The sequence below is a fragment of the Selaginella moellendorffii genome, unplaced genomic scaffold, assembly GCF_000143415.4.
Source record: "Selaginella moellendorffii unplaced genomic scaffold, v1.0 SELMOscaffold_9, whole genome shotgun sequence".
Classification (NCBI taxonomy): domain Eukaryota; kingdom Viridiplantae; phylum Streptophyta; class Lycopodiopsida; order Selaginellales; family Selaginellaceae; genus Selaginella; species Selaginella moellendorffii.
The window spans coordinates 2,968,664-2,982,644 of record NW_003314270.1 but is presented as its reverse complement, the minus strand read 5'-3'; the positions used below and the strand labels follow the sequence as shown (position 1 = coordinate 2,982,644).

The 13,981-nt window shown below is 46.9% G+C and overlaps 6 protein-coding genes across 11 annotated transcripts; 2 read left to right on the top strand and 4 right to left on the bottom strand.

Annotated features, from left to right (window-relative positions):
* Positions 1 to 141: 141 nt before the first annotated feature.
* Positions 142 to 3,233, bottom strand: LOC9631126 (glucose-6-phosphate isomerase, cytosolic). The gene is made up of 23 exons (XM_024672634.1): positions 3,180 to 3,233; positions 3,051 to 3,127; positions 2,914 to 2,995; positions 2,818 to 2,865; positions 2,609 to 2,764; positions 2,469 to 2,565; positions 2,368 to 2,410; positions 2,254 to 2,321; positions 2,117 to 2,201; positions 2,006 to 2,054; positions 1,880 to 1,952; positions 1,761 to 1,821; positions 1,635 to 1,701; positions 1,506 to 1,562; positions 1,405 to 1,458; positions 1,164 to 1,292; positions 1,046 to 1,109; positions 913 to 986; positions 774 to 827; positions 642 to 710; positions 495 to 584; positions 324 to 431; positions 142 to 267 (listed from the first exon to the last, which is right to left on the bottom strand). The coding sequence occupies exons 1-23, from the start codon at positions 3,231 to 3,233 to the stop codon at positions 202 to 204; spliced, it is 1,725 nt and encodes a 574-aa protein (XP_024528402.1). The 3' UTR covers positions 142 to 201.
* A 193-nt stretch (positions 3,234 to 3,426) lies between these two features.
* On the bottom strand, positions 3,427 to 5,872 carry LOC112345567 (pachytene checkpoint protein 2 homolog). Its single transcript, XM_024672621.1, has 15 exons — positions 5,754 to 5,872; positions 5,627 to 5,690; positions 5,462 to 5,568; positions 5,344 to 5,408; positions 5,166 to 5,272; positions 5,009 to 5,113; positions 4,862 to 4,951; positions 4,729 to 4,804; positions 4,608 to 4,677; positions 4,480 to 4,550; positions 4,336 to 4,426; positions 4,160 to 4,287; positions 3,991 to 4,104; positions 3,656 to 3,944; positions 3,427 to 3,596 (listed from the first exon to the last, which is right to left on the bottom strand). Exons 1-14 carry the CDS (start codon positions 5,866 to 5,868, stop codon positions 3,795 to 3,797), a joined length of 1,353 nt encoding a protein of 450 aa, XP_024528389.1. The 5' UTR covers positions 5,869 to 5,872; the 3' UTR covers positions 3,427 to 3,596; positions 3,656 to 3,794.
* A 55-nt stretch (positions 5,873 to 5,927) lies between these two features.
* LOC112345570 (protein OSB3, chloroplastic/mitochondrial-like) lies at positions 5,928 to 6,971 on the bottom strand. 2 transcript variants are annotated; one of them, XM_024672632.1, is made up of 6 exons: positions 6,857 to 6,971; positions 6,580 to 6,806; positions 6,408 to 6,531; positions 6,307 to 6,358; positions 6,179 to 6,255; positions 5,928 to 6,125 (listed from the first exon to the last, which is right to left on the bottom strand). In XM_024672632.1, exons 2-6 carry the CDS (start codon positions 6,792 to 6,794, stop codon positions 5,976 to 5,978), a joined length of 618 nt encoding a protein of 205 aa, XP_024528400.1. In that variant the 5' UTR covers positions 6,795 to 6,806; positions 6,857 to 6,971; the 3' UTR covers positions 5,928 to 5,975. The 2 variants fall into 2 exon arrangements, with proteins under 2 accessions (XP_024528400.1, XP_024528401.1); XM_024672633.1 differs by having other exon boundaries at positions 6,580 to 6,803; positions 6,857 to 6,915.
* On the bottom strand, positions 6,703 to 7,764 carry LOC112345569 (protein OSB1, mitochondrial-like). Its single transcript, XM_024672631.1, has 6 exons — positions 7,518 to 7,764; positions 7,329 to 7,455; positions 7,219 to 7,258; positions 7,074 to 7,153; positions 6,873 to 7,000; positions 6,703 to 6,810 (listed from the first exon to the last, which is right to left on the bottom strand). The coding sequence occupies exons 1-6, from the start codon at positions 7,757 to 7,759 to the stop codon at positions 6,807 to 6,809; spliced, it is 621 nt and encodes a 206-aa protein (XP_024528399.1). The 5' UTR covers positions 7,760 to 7,764; the 3' UTR covers positions 6,703 to 6,806.
* A 260-nt stretch (positions 7,765 to 8,024) lies between these two features.
* Positions 8,025 to 11,772, top strand: LOC9631125 (heat shock protein 90-5, chloroplastic). Its single transcript, XM_024672618.1, has 20 exons — positions 8,025 to 8,255; positions 8,314 to 8,532; positions 8,580 to 8,653; positions 8,704 to 8,829; positions 8,884 to 8,977; positions 9,032 to 9,115; positions 9,177 to 9,320; positions 9,373 to 9,489; positions 9,540 to 9,626; positions 9,686 to 9,751; positions 9,806 to 9,910; positions 9,956 to 10,096; positions 10,155 to 10,247; positions 10,302 to 10,379; positions 10,438 to 10,692; positions 10,742 to 10,844; positions 10,891 to 11,065; positions 11,115 to 11,220; positions 11,275 to 11,364; positions 11,430 to 11,772. The coding sequence occupies exons 1-20, from the start codon at positions 8,124 to 8,126 to the stop codon at positions 11,697 to 11,699; spliced, it is 2,559 nt and encodes an 852-aa protein (XP_024528386.1). The 5' UTR covers positions 8,025 to 8,123; the 3' UTR covers positions 11,700 to 11,772.
* Positions 11,773 to 11,777: 5 nt separating this feature from the next.
* On the top strand, positions 11,778 to 13,174 carry LOC9633373 (sentrin-specific protease 3). 5 transcript variants are annotated; one of them, XM_024672627.1, is made up of 8 exons: positions 11,778 to 12,097; positions 12,154 to 12,191; positions 12,261 to 12,348; positions 12,435 to 12,490; positions 12,544 to 12,643; positions 12,690 to 12,785; positions 12,842 to 12,995; positions 13,065 to 13,174. In XM_024672627.1, the coding sequence occupies exons 1-7, from the start codon at positions 11,804 to 11,806 to the stop codon at positions 12,989 to 12,991; spliced, it is 822 nt and encodes a 273-aa protein (XP_024528395.1). In that variant the 5' UTR covers positions 11,778 to 11,803; the 3' UTR covers positions 12,992 to 12,995; positions 13,065 to 13,174. The 5 variants fall into 5 exon arrangements, with proteins under 5 accessions (XP_024528395.1, XP_024528394.1, XP_024528397.1 ...); XM_024672626.1 differs by having other exon boundaries at positions 13,056 to 13,171; XM_024672629.1 differs by having other exon boundaries at positions 12,285 to 12,348; positions 12,842 to 13,094.
* The last annotated feature ends 807 nt before the right edge of the window (positions 13,175 to 13,981 follow it).

Below are 13,981 nucleotides of genomic sequence, written 5' to 3'. Positions count from 1 at the left end.
TTTTGCAGGAGTAAAGCTGCGAAGCTACTTAGTATCTAAGGAGATAAGATGAGGGCCCTAGAAAGCTTGGATTGTGTACAAGAACAATCGCCTTCACCACCTTTGTCTCCCAATGAAACTAATCTTGGAATCTTGGAATCTTGTAGAATCAGATTCCAAATTTTCATGTTTATTGCTCACTTTAGATCTTTTGTAATTCCCTTAATTCTTCCGAATCACCTCGCTGGGGAAAACACCATATGATGCTGAATATATTTGAGCCTTGCCCTGAGCAAGATCAGAATAGCTAAGAGCAAAACTGGCAGAAGAGGGGAATTCTAGACCTTCAAGTAGCGATTGAGGAGTGTGGTAGTGCTGTAGTTGAAGCCTTCCACAACTTTTCCCTTGGTCCGCCACAGATGCATCTGGTTACGAACTTTTCCCGCCAAAGACTGGTTTTTGGATGGTGCAGAAGTGAGTGACAAAGTAATGGAACTATTTGGAGAAAGAATCACCTTTCCAAGCTCGACGCCCCATTGATCAAAAGAGTTGATGCCCCAGATAAAACCTTGGACCGCAATCCTGTGCTCGTAAATGGCAAGGAGCTGCAAACGTTTGTTTGAGTGACAAATGGATGAAGATCTTCAAGAAGCTTTGTGTACCTGGCCAATTGTATATGGCGTGAGATTCGGCAGCAGCAGGCTTAAAGACGGACGATTTCCTGTAAAAGTCTGTGCACCAATAACAACGCATAACAAGCAGAGGATATAGTGAAAGAAAGATAGAATTTTCACCTTGTGTGGTACAAGACTGTCGGGAACACCCTCAGCTCGAAGCTCATCCGGAGTCTATAGGCAACAAAGAAGTGATCTGTTGAAAACATAAAGATCCAAAACCAGGAAGGAAAGAAAATGAGAAAGAAAGAGATAATACCTTGCCGTAAGCAAGAGCATCAGCCTGCGCGAAGAAGTTGCACATTAGTTCATCGTGATTACTCACTGGTTCTCCTGCACAAATACAACGTTTTAAGAATGCAAAAATGAAGAGCTGAGATGATTAGACGGACCTGACAAATACATTGGCTGCTGACTCTTGATTATTCCAACGAAATCGCAGGGAATGATTCGTCCCTACATGAAGTCTCCCTCGATCATCAACGAAAGAACCACATACTTAAAATGTACCTGGTGAATCAACTGATAGAAACTGTGTTGTCCATTTGTTCCTGGCTCACCAAAGTCAATCTCGCCAGTTTCATAAGGTAGCGGAGTCCCGTCAATGCTAACACCCTTTCCATTGCTTTCCATACTCAACTGCAAAAAAGCGCATAAGATGAAAAAAAAATGTTATATTCATACTCAACTGCAAACGAGCGCATAAGATATAACCAGTATACTTTAAATTTGAATTCAGTGAATCACGTACTTGTTGAATGTGCGGAGCAAATTTTTGCAAAGCTTGGGAATAAGGAAGAATGGCCTGCGAAATAGAATTGAACCAAGAAATTGGAGCTTGGAAAAGCTTACCCTGGCTGGACAACCGAGAAAAGAAACGTTCCATACGCTTATGAGACCCAATAGGACCTGTAAAAAGGTAACTATAACATGAATTTGGGTGTGCTTTATCTGTGGATTAGTAGGCTCACAAGCACATACTGGCAAGTTTCTTTCAAAAGGCGCAACTCGAAAGTGGCTGTCTATACTGGAAGCGCCTTCTAAAAACCTTCAAAGATAGAAGTTCAGTACTGATTGAAAAGCCAAAACAAAGCGAATGTAGCTCACTCGTTAACGTTGGCGAAGCCGTACTGGAGCGCTAAAGGAAGAACTCCAACAGCACTACAAACTGCTCAAAGAACTAGCATAACTTTGGGGAAGAAGTGAAAAGAGAGAAGCCTACGTACCACTGTAGCGACCGCCAACCCAGTCCCAGAAAGCAAATGCATTAGCAGGATCAATGCCAAATTCTTTAACGAGCTACAAAAACATAGACTCCATAAGTAAGTTTCTCATGAAATCGTGTTGGTTACCTTCAAATTGGTACTGACAGCCACCATATGCTTTGCAACAGCCGCTGGACTGAAAGGTTTGTACAGGCGTGCTCAGATTCTACGACTGGAGAAAAATAATAAGAAACTTGCCCAAGTGTAGATGTGATCCACGTTCTCATCGTTCGGGCATTTAGCATTGTCTCCACCGTTGTGAATGTCTTCGAAACAATGACAACTACAGCGATTGAAATGAGCTTCGAATAAATTGTTAAGGCGTGAGTAATCACCTAGAGTGGTTTCCTGGCTTAAACCCTTCAAGGTAAATGCAGCATCGATAGGATCCACATTAGATAAACTGCACAAAAGCTATAAATAAAAAACCCAGGAACTTTGAGACTTACAATAGCAATCTGCGTCCCTTGGCAAGTCGTGCACACCCAGGCTCTGCAATGAACAAAAGAATTTTAACAAAAGAAGAGAAATATCTTCAGTCCAAGCAAACCAGTTTGCATTGCAGTATGAACGAACAATGGTCCTAGAAAACTTCCACCAATTCCAATCGCCACAACGTCAGTTAAAGGTTTCCCGGTAGCCCCGAGCTGTAAGCTCACTGTTAATCGACCAAAAGAATTCATCGCTTACCCATTGCCCCTCACGAACTCTGTTTGAAAAATCTTTCATTTTGTCAAGAACTTCCCAGACCTCGGGAACTACGTTCTTGCCGTCGCAGGCTATCAGTGCCTCCCTTGGTGCCCTCAAAGCCACATGAAGCACGGGACGATCCTCTGTGCTATTTATCTGCCGATCAAAAGACCATGATCAATCAGCAAAACGAACTCTCCGCAACTTACGTGATCACCGCCAAACATCCTGTCAATCTTATCTTTGAGCTTCATCTCCTGCAAGAGAGCTCGTCAAAAACCAAGAGAAAGAAAGAACCTCCGTACCTTTGCAAGCTGAAACAGCTTCTGGAAAGTGTCCTGTGTTGCTCTTTGACGTGAGAAATCAAGAGCAATCCCGTCATACTCTCTAAAGCAGTTTCCAAGGTCATAAGATAGTTTTCTGTAGCTGTGGCAAGACTTACTTCATCATCGATTCGCACCGGGCCTTGTCGCCAAGCAAGTCTTTGAGATGTAATTTGCTTATCTCCCCAACATGGCTCTGTACAGAAGTTTGAGCAAACAACGAAAGAAAAAAAAAAAGAAAAACTCACTTTGAGCTCTTGCCAAGCTTTTGTGTCGACGATTCCACCCCTGGCAGAACTCATCTGCCTCCCCGGCGACGCCTGGAGGCCAGAAAAGTAAAAAACAAAGAAGGAAATCACCTTGCATTTGAATCCCAAGGGTGAAAAGTATACCATTTAAGTCTTTTCAACTGATCTAGACGCGCAACACTCAGCCACACATGAGACGTGATGAAGCGCCAAAAAAGAAATGGAGACACGTACCATGAGAAGCGAAGCCGCAAACAATTTCCTTGAGTAAAGGGGCACGTCCCACAATTTAGGGCTGCCAACCCAGTTTAGGACAAGATCTTACACAGCCGTCCGATGGCGAATATCGGACGATCGAGAAGACTATGGAGGGAACTTTCGTCTTGAACGAAGCATGGGACGTATTTGATAGAGCACCTGGAAATGATAGAAATGCGAATGATGAAACAAGTTTGGATGAAGATCAAAGGAAGTACCTCTGGCTATCGAAGTAGTGGTGTAGCTGAAAAACCAGGCATTGTCATTGCGGATTTATGTGCACTTGGGGGAGAAGAACTCGAGAATTACGGCCTTTTGATAGAGCCAGGGCCAGCGCTCGCTGCTCGGCCTGCTCCCCTACTTGTCATTCGTGTCACGCTCGCTTCGTTCTCGTTGCGCTGCCTCTTTCAGTGCCACCAGAAAGTGGTGAGTGTCGACTTTAGTTTCCAAGGCCATGCCAGCGTAAGCGAGGAACGGTAGCTTTCGTAGCACCCGTCCACTGAGTCCCTGCGAATCCAGTCGTCAGGGCAGGAGAAACGAAAGAGAAATCCACCTCGGCAGCTTCAGCAGTCTGAAGCAATGAATTGGAAAGGATGTCAGGCATGCTGCAGTTCATAGACTGTAATAGTGTGTCGTAGCTTACGAAGTTCTCGCTGATGGATCCATTCTGCTGTCGACAAAGCTGGTAAAATAGTAGATTTTTGCAGACAGAAAGCACTGACCGCGGAGGATGAAATTAGTCCAGTCCTTTCCAGCTCTTTCATACAGCTTCGTAGGATTTCGTATCGAGCTTCCAGCGTCGGTGGTCCAATGTATGCTTTTATGTCTGCTCGATCAACAAATGCAAGGTCTGGAACCAGGTGTCAGGGATATATTTTTTGGACAATGTCGCTCGTACCAATTGCTCCAGTGATGTTTGATGTGGTCAAAACAACAACATTAGGCCAGCTTCTCAGTTTGTCAAGCTGCGTGAGCAGAGCATTGACGACCTGTACATGATATCAATGAATCAGAAGAAAACGAGAATCTCGAAATAGCGAACCCTGATAGAGTCTGAAGGCTCGGATCCCGAAAGTGCAGCCTGTCTTGCGGCTGCCAAGCTCTCAACTTCATCTGCATCGTTACGTTAAAATGCAAGCAGATGACATAAGAACGTCACTGACAGAACACCTATCAGGACGAACACAAGGGAATCGGCGTCTTCAACTAGGTCCTGGATTTTTTGGAAAAGCTTGGTGACCTGAGATCCAAAGAAAGAGTCAGAGATTGCGTCAGAATCTATAGACCATACCAGCTTGCCGCTTTCTGAAAACCACTTGCTAAACAAAGAATGCGCATTAACTTCGACGAGTTGTGATGAGTGATATCTGTGACATATCAACATTTATGCAAGATTGTGTCAAGAGATGATCGATGGCTAGCACCTGTCCTTGAAGCGGATTGCAAGCTTTTGAGCAAGCGCTTTGCATAAGGAAGTCTTCCCCGTTCCTGGTGGACCATGTAGCAATATAACTCTACGGACAAGAATTGATGTTGCCGCTATCACACATTACGAAAAAGAGATTACATACCGATTCCACGAAATAAGGTTGTGGTCGACTCCTTTGTCGGCGAACAGCACGGCTGTCTTCGAGTATTGCAGAAGCCTCTGCTTCAAGCCGGTGGCGTATATCAAGCTGAAAGTCCAAAGATTAGCAGCCTGAACACAATCGGCCAGCAAAGAGCTACCTCTCCCACAGTCCATGGAATTCTTTCGCTGGCAGGGACCACTCTTGAAAACTCGGTAGCTCCTCCGCACCATCCCCCTCGTCATCTGCTGCGCCTTCCTCGTTCAGCTGGCAAGTAAGTGAGCGAAGAAGTTTCGTCAGCCAGTACTACTCCTCGATCCAAAGCAAGCTTACAGTACCTGGTAAACGCTCACTTTGAAGTACACTTGCCAGAAGAGGAGAACGCAGTCCCCAGTGCCACGACCTGAAAGAAAGAAGGTATGTATGGTCGACGAAAACTTGGCAAAACGTAAATACCTGTGTCGCATAGAACGCTTTGGACATTATCAATGAGAAATGCCTCTTCCGTTTGGTGAAAGTTCACAGGACCATCGACGAGGGATAGACCTTGATTGTGAAGCATCCTGCGACAAGAAGAAAGAAAATTCGATCAAACATCATAGTGCAAAAGAATTTTACTACCTTTCAATCGCGTCTTTGACATCCTCGTGACGCGCCGAGCTCGTCGGCTTCAGGCACACCTCGACTGACGAAACAAAACAAGACAATCCAGCATCGAATCGCGATGCCGAGGAAGAGAAGACTTTACCTGAGACCTCGATCCTGTCGCTTGAGAAAAGCGATGCATTCGAGAGCTTCGCTGTCGCATCGACGAATACTGGATCCAATGCTCCAGCGCCTCCAGCGGCCGGACACACATCCATGTCCGCCATAGCTCGATCGCTACCCTAAGAAAATCCCTCCAAGAAATTCGAAAGTTTGATACTTAGAAGGTGAAAATATATTCTCTTTCATGATGTAAGTGATAAAATTACACGATAGTAAATTTTGGCTTTCTCAAGAGGCCGCGGGACTCTAGCATCTCAACTTGCGCGTAGACCCAGGGAGGATTTCTGGAATCGTCAAGCCACAGTGCTTCTTTAGTCGATTTATGGCGAAAATCTGGACGCTTGGAGTTTTCCTGCAACACAAGCCTTCGAATCTTAAGATCTTTCGCAAGTTTATAAACACAACCTTGTCGTGGCGATTATCCCAGTAGTCGTGCGGCGCTGCGAAGAAATTCTGCCATAGTCTTGAGTGCTCGTCTTGCTCTTCGACAAGCACAAACTGATAAACAAATCGAAAGATTGGAAAAGACTCACCGGATCTTCCGGGAACATCTCCCTCCACTAGCTGGAAGTCCCTGACTCGAATCTGAGGTATATGAACTAGAGCACTGATCTTCTCAAGAACAAATACTTACTTTTGCGATGGGTGCACTTCTCTGCATCTCCACAGAGACGGACCCCGAGACTTGAATCCAGTCCCCTCTCCGGACGTGTTGAATGAAGCACTCTCCAAGACCGTTGTGGAAATCCACAAAAAAGCTGCCATTGAGCATTAGATCAGACATATCGAATAGAGAACAAACATACCAGCTCTTGTCTTCCACAAGGAGGACGGCCTTCGCAATCTTCCCAGAGAACACCTTGTAAACAGCGGGATTGCCGATAACTTTGCCAGTTAGAGTGGCAGTATTGGCAAGCGATGGATCAAAGCCAATGGTGGCGGGACGAGAATGGAGCTTTGTGCTTTCAAGTAAGCTGTGAAAGCAGCGCAAAGCGCCAGTTTGCCTTCCAATCCATCGCATTACCAAGCCCTACTATCTGTTCGTTAATAAACCATTAAGCAGTTTCAATAACAAGTTCTTACAGTTTATTGCTCAAACCTTTTCAGGATGCCTTTGGATTCTAGAGCTTGGATTTGCGAAGGAATCCAGGAAGGCAAGTCCTGACTGTTGAGCCACAGTGCTTCTCGCGTCTCTTTGTGTTTAAAGTCTGGAGCTCTCGCATTTCTCTGAAAAAAAAGAACAAAAACGAAAAAGAAAGAGGAAGTATGAAGTCTTGCGGCTACAATCCATTTTCAATACCTTGATTGCTCTGTTGTCCCACCATTCATTTGGAGCAGCAAAAAACTCTAGCCAGAGCCTGGCAGTCTCGATTTTGGAGTCTGATAATCTAAATATCTCAGCGAGCTACGAGCGAAAGTTTTATAAAAAAAAGCTACAGCCTCACCGTTTGATTTCTCGACAAACTTAAAATCTTTAACAAGCACCTGGAATCAAAGGAGAATGTATAAAAAGAGAAAGAAAAAAAGAAGAGAAAGTCAATGCTTTTCCACGAACCTTAGGTGTGACGATCTTATCTCCAGGCTTTGGTACAAGCAATTCTCCTTGAACTTGAACCCAATCCCCCTTCTTAGCATGCTCAACAGCAATTTCCGAGACTGGGTCGCAGAAATCAAGCAAAAACCTGAGAAATCAAACAACATCGCTATGAAACAAACCATTTGAGAAAGAAAAAAGCTCACATACCACGAATGGGGGGTTTTTATCGAGCCATACACGATTCTTCCTTGCTCGCTGTAGCCCCAAGCGGGATCTTTACCTAGAAATCCAATCAAGCTCACATTATTCGCGAGATCCCTATCCCATTTTATCGTCTCTGGCCGCTGGAATCCGCCGGAGAGATCGGTGGCCGCCACTAGAGCGCGGCATTGATGCCTAAGAAAGCTACACCCTAACTGCGGCGCCTGGACGATGAGACTAGTTGACATGAGAAGAAGCGCGCCAAAGGAATATCCAGGGTTTAGGGTTTAAGACAACGACAAGGCTTCCAGATTTTTCCATGGTCATGCATGACCATGCATTACAGCCGATATTTATCCAATTACCTGTTAGCTAAAGGCCTTCTTCTAGTCGAGATTTTAACAAACAGGGATTCGCACTTCTAGGTCCCGTTAGATGAGAATCAATCCAACGGCTGGATCTTGCCATATGGGCATGCATGACCATAACAAGACCGACGAACCCTAAAAGAAGGACCGCCATAGCCATTGTTATTGTGGTTTGGTTTGGTTCGTCGCTGCCGGGCGCTAGGCGCTGGGCGCTTGTTCCTTGGAAGCTGCTATTCGCGGTGATATGAATTCCTGCTCGAGGAAGGCGCTTTCCGTCACGCTGCTGCGGACCATGGCCGTCTCTCCGGCCGCGACGTCGGTGAGATCTCTCAGCACTGCCACCGCCGCGCTGCCTCTGCGAAGCAATGCCGACAAGGTGAGCGAAATCTCCTGCCATGGACGGATGATTGACGATTCTAGCTCGGATTTTGCAGGGCGCTAAAAGTGTTCCTCTCCAGAAGAGGTCTCAGTTTCTTCCGCTGGCACACGGCTCTAGGTTCTTGAGCTCCGGCAGGGCCATCGCTGGGAATGTTGGTTTTACATCGGAGGAGAGGCGGGCAGATTGGAATCGAATGAGTGTTCGTGCCGAGGCTACTGTCGCCGAGGCTCCTCCGGCCGAGCCAGCGGCTGAAAAGTTCCAGTATCAAGCAGAGGTAAGAGCTATTCATGCTAGAACAAATTCTAACACGATGCTCTACAGGTTAGTCGCTTGATGGACCTCATCGTCAACAGTCTATACAGTCACAAGGAAGTTTTTCTTCGTGAGCTCGTCAGGTACTGTTTTGCCAATTCTCTTCCCGGCTCATTTTGTTGAATCTTTACAGCAATGCGAGTGATGCGCTTGACAAGCTGCGATTCTTGAGCGTCACTGAGCCTAGCCTTTTGGATCCTAATCCCAACCTGGAGATTCGAATCAAGGCTGATCAGGAGAAGGGGACCGTGACCATCATGTGAGTTTGCATTTTCCTTTCCAGGTTTTAATGTTCGTCTGTTTCTCTGTGCAGCGATTCTGGAGTTGGTATGACTCGCCAAGAGCTTGTGGACAGTCTCGGAACTATCGCCCAGAGTGGCACTGCAAAGTTTTTCAGCGCAATCAAGGTATGTGGCTTGTGTAGACTGGAAATTTACCCAGCTAATTATACTTGCGTGCAGGAAAATAAGGCTGCACTCGGGGATAACAATCTGATTGGTCAATTTGGTGTTGGATTTTACTCTGCCTTTCTGGTGGCTAACAGGGTAAGGTCTTTTATCTGGTTCACACATCAACTGAATTAACTCCCCCCTTTTTTTAATGAAGGTTACTGTCTCAACAAGACATTCAAAGTCGGACAAACAGTGGGTTTGGGAAGGAGAGGCCAATGAAAACGACTATTCGGTCTATGAAGAAACTGACCCCGACAAGCTTATTCCGCGAGGAACAGTCGTTACTTTGACGCTGAAGGTAACCGCGATTGGCTAAGAGAATGAGTTGAGCTTAATTGTTTCTGTTGCAGGCGGATGATAAATTTGAGTACACGGATCCAGTGAGGATTTTGAACTTGGTGAAAAACTATTCTCAGTTCATATCTTTTCCCATCTACACATGGCAAGAGAAGACAGTAGAGAAGGAGGTACTTGATGTTTGGTCTTGTTTTCTATACAATTCTTAATCGTTCATCAGGTGGAAGACACAGAAGCTTCCGAGGCGCCTCCTGCTGATCCAGCGTCTGCTGCCATCGAAGGAGGAGAGGCACCAGCGCCACAAAAGGTGAACTTCTCGCTGTTTTGTAGACATTTCGTTGATCTCGACTTACACTATTGTTTCAGAAAATGAAAACCATTACTCAGAAAGTCTATGACTGGGAGCTGATCAACGAGACAAAGCCTATCTGGGTAACGTGTTGATCTTGTTTGCCCCAGGCTTTCTTATATGTGAGAATGTAATAGATGAGAAGTCAAAAGGAGATTGATCCGGAAGAGTACAAGGAGTTCTTTAAGACTACGTTCAAAGAGTTTCTCCCTCCTCTAGGCTACAGTCACTTTACTACTGAGGTAAAGGTCAGTTCCGTTCGTTCTCTGCTTTAACAGCGTTTACAGGGAGAAGTCGAATTCAGAAGTTTACTGTATGTTCCTGGTATGGCACCACTGTCCCACGAGGAAAACCAAGGACTGAAAACGAAGAATATCAGGCTCTACGTAAAACGGGTGTTCATTTCCGATTCTTTTGAGGGCGACCTGGTAAGCTAAATTCAAATTTTGTGTTTGTGTCTAACACTGGGATTGTCTTTCGATGAAGTTCCCGCGCTATCTCAGCTTTATCAAGGGTATTGTGGATTCCAACGACTTGCCTTTGAACGTATCACGAGAAATTCTTCAAGAGAGCAGAATAGTAAGATAATTGACTTGAAATCTGATTCTAGGATCTAACTTTAAAAACTGACAGGTGCGTATAATGAAGAAGCGTCTTGTCAGAAAGTCTTTTGATCTGCTGGACGAAATTGCCAACAGGGAAAAGAAGGAGGTAGCTCCACTTGCTGACTTTTGCTAGGACTTGTGCTGATACTTTTTTCTTGGTTCAGGACTACAAGATCTTTTGGACATGTTTCAGCAAGAACATCAAGCTCGGATGCATAGAAGATGCAAACAACCACAAGAGGCTTGCTCCGCTCTTGCGGTTCTTCTCGTCCAAAAACGAGGAGGAAATGACGAACCTGGATGATTACATTCGCAACATGAAGCCTGAACAAAATGCTATCTACTTCATTGCGGCAGATACTGTGAAGAGCTGCAAGAGTGCGCCTTTTCTTGAGCAATTGCTAGCGCGGGACTACGAGGTACGTTTTATACACTACTTTTCATGGTACTAAATTCCCTCACTTGTAGGTTCTGTTCCTTGTGGATCCTATCGATGAGGTTGCTCTTACCAGCCTGCAATCTTACAAGGAAAAGAAGTTCGTTGATATTAGCAAGGAAGACCTCGATCTTGGTAAGCCGTGGTTAGATTTAAGCTTCTTCATAACCTTTTTTTCCAGGTGCTGCGGACGAAGCCAAGGAGCAGGAAATTGAAAGAGAATTCACGTACTGCTGTGACTGGATCAAGCAAATTCTGGGCGAGAAGGTGGCCAGCGTTGGTATCTCCAATCGTCTCAGCACGTCTCCTTGTGTTCTTGTCACTGGCAAACATGGCTGGTCTGCCAACATGGAAAGGTTCGGTTGTGTGTGTTATCTTTCGTCTCTTCACATCATATATTTTCAGGATTATGAAAGCCCAAGCGTTGGGAGATACGAGCCAGCTCGATTACATGCGTGGAAAGAGGATCCTGGAGATCAATCCCCAGCATCCCATCATCGCGAGTCTAAACGTGAGCATTTTCTCGTTTCACTTAGAACGTCCTTAAATAATCTCTCTTTCGCAGGAGGCATGCAAGTCCAGTCCACACGACACCAGAGCCCAAGAGATTGTGGAGCTTCTGTACGAGACGGCTCACGTTTCCAGCGGATTCACGGTCAGTTCATCGTTTTTTCCTCTCATTTCCTCATCTAATTCGCTCGATGATCGTTCTCTTTTCAGCCTGACAATGCCTCGGAATTCGGTGCTCGAATCTACGACATGATCGGCGTCGCTTTGGGTGGCAGACAAGTTCTCAGCGGACAGGAGGAGGAATATAACGCTCCCAGCGCTCCCCAAGTGGATTACTCTCAGGGATACTCCGGAGGATATGGAGTATCGCCACCACCGCCAGAGGCCTCCGCCGCTCCGCCACCTCCGCCGCCAGCTACCGAGGCCGAGGTAGTCGTAGAGCCATCCGAGGTGAGAGAAGGCGATCCATGGAAGAGCTAAAGGAAGAAATCTCCATCTAGATTTTTGTAGCACGGTCACCTTTAAAGAAAAGTTGAATTTGAGTGCTTGGGTATAAGATAGGGTTTTAAAATCTTTCTCTGGCTATGGCGCCCGCGAGGCTGTGGAGAATTTGGCGCTGGCGCTTCCGCTTCTTCTGGTTGGCTTGCATCGATCGAGCGGGGCGAAGGGCGCGAATTCGATCCGCGCAGCGCGTGGAGAGGAAGAAGGATGCGGCCGCTGCGCCGGATTCTCTTGGATCAGTCGCGAGGGCAGAGAATGCGGCGCCGATTTGGCAATTGCCAAATGGCGAGGGCATTGCTGGGCGGGATTTGGCGCTGCTTGTGGATGGGAAGTGGCTTAACAGTGAGATTATCAACAGCTACTTCTCGCTCATCAAGGTAAAGCATAGCTCAGCTCGTTATTCTTCTTTTCCTCATAGAGAATTTTCTTCTAGGTTCGCTCCGACAGGCTTTACAAGAATTCTTCTTCAAAGTAAGACTTTCGATCATTCGTTCCATTCCATGTTGATTGAAAACTTCGTTTTTCCTTTGATCTAATCAGGTTTCGAACCCATTGTTTCAGCAGTTTTTTCTACACCAAGCTCCAAATCGCTGGATACGAAGGCGTGCGTAGATGGACGAAAAACATTGTGAGTTTCACTCCCCAAATCCTTGCTTGAAGTTTTTTGAGCCAATCAATCTTGATTTGCATCTCCCGAACGTAGCTACTTTACAGAACATTTTCGACCACGATCTTCTTTTGTTTCCTGTCAACCACAACAACGTACACTGGTACTATGCCCAAGCTTTTTCGAGACAAAAGCATCTGATTTCTTTGTTTCCAGGTCTTTAGTTGCGGCGCATCTCAAAAACCACCGGATAGAGTACTACGACTCTTTGCTGTGCAAATCGAAAACAAAGGCATACATTCGTATCATGAAATCGGTGTGTTCAACCTTTCCTTTACCTCGATTTTAAATAAGCTTGGCAGGTCGATGAGTACCTTCGTGAGGAGGGAGCAAACAAACATAGCATGACCAGCGTACAGAACTGGCAACTTTGCGTTGTGGACAACATCCCGCAACAGGCAAAGACACAAAAAACGTAAAGAACTGGTTCTAAAACTTGGATGCTTGTCTTTAGACGGATGGCTCGAGCTGTGGTGTCTTCATTTGCGCCTACGCAGAGCATCTAACCCGGGGGCAGTCGCCACCTTTCTATTTCTCGTCCAGTGACATCTACAACATCCAAGCAAAAATGACTACTCAAATGCTACGTGGATTCATCCCTTAAAGAGGTAACGAGCACTTAGCTTCTCTGACAACTCTACTGTGTGGATCTTTGACCCACGCTCTAGATTTACCAGCTTGAGAACGTTCCGCTCGATCTTGGCAAATTCCATCGCCAGCGCTTGAGCGTTGAAGATGAAGGCGCCAAACACGACAGTATCTTCCCAGTTCCGGTCATCGCCCGCCGTCGCCATCACCTCCTGGAACCTGGACCGGCACGCATCAACCACTGACGAGCTCCAGCAGTCGACGTCGACGAGATCTACGCTCGCGGACTGGCTCTCAACGTCTCCGCCACCTCCAGCAGTATCTAACCGTACCAACACGGGGCCAAAGCAAGGAGCCTGGAGGTCCTGGAGTGTCTTGCAGCACCAGGGCAGCCTTCTGGACCTCAGCTCCAGGATGGACATGACGAGCGCTTGCAGCAGATCGAGGATCCTGGCATGGGAGCTCAAGATTTTGGCGTAGGCCTTCTCCTGGAACGGGTCGGTCCAGCAGGGCTCCAGCGCCGCCTCCTGCACCAGCACGCCCAGCTTCTGCGCGATGGAGCTCGCCTCCTGCCTCGCCTGCCCAAGCTCCTCCAGCGCGGACCCCTGGCACCTCTCGCAGCAGCACCGCGCAACGTCAACACCAGCACTGACCACCGTCTTCGCGCACCGCTCCAGCGCCGCCAGCCCCGCCGCCAGCGTCGACTTTGCGAGAACCGACACCTTTCTCGGGAAGACGAGGTACTCGACGACCACGAAAGCAGCAATGCCGATGAAGCTCTGCGTGAGCCGGAGCATGGCGAGGCTGTCGAGCGGGACTCTCTTGCGGTGGCCGACGAGGAAGATGGCGCCGATGAGCGCCGAGACGTTACCAAGGGGACCGTAGAAGCGGTTGTGCTTCATGAAGCTGGTGAAGACGATCCATCCGGCGAGCGCGACGATGGAGAAGATGGGACTGGAGCTCTGCGTGTAGAACGAGACGAGGTAGCCGAAGATGGTGCCGAGCA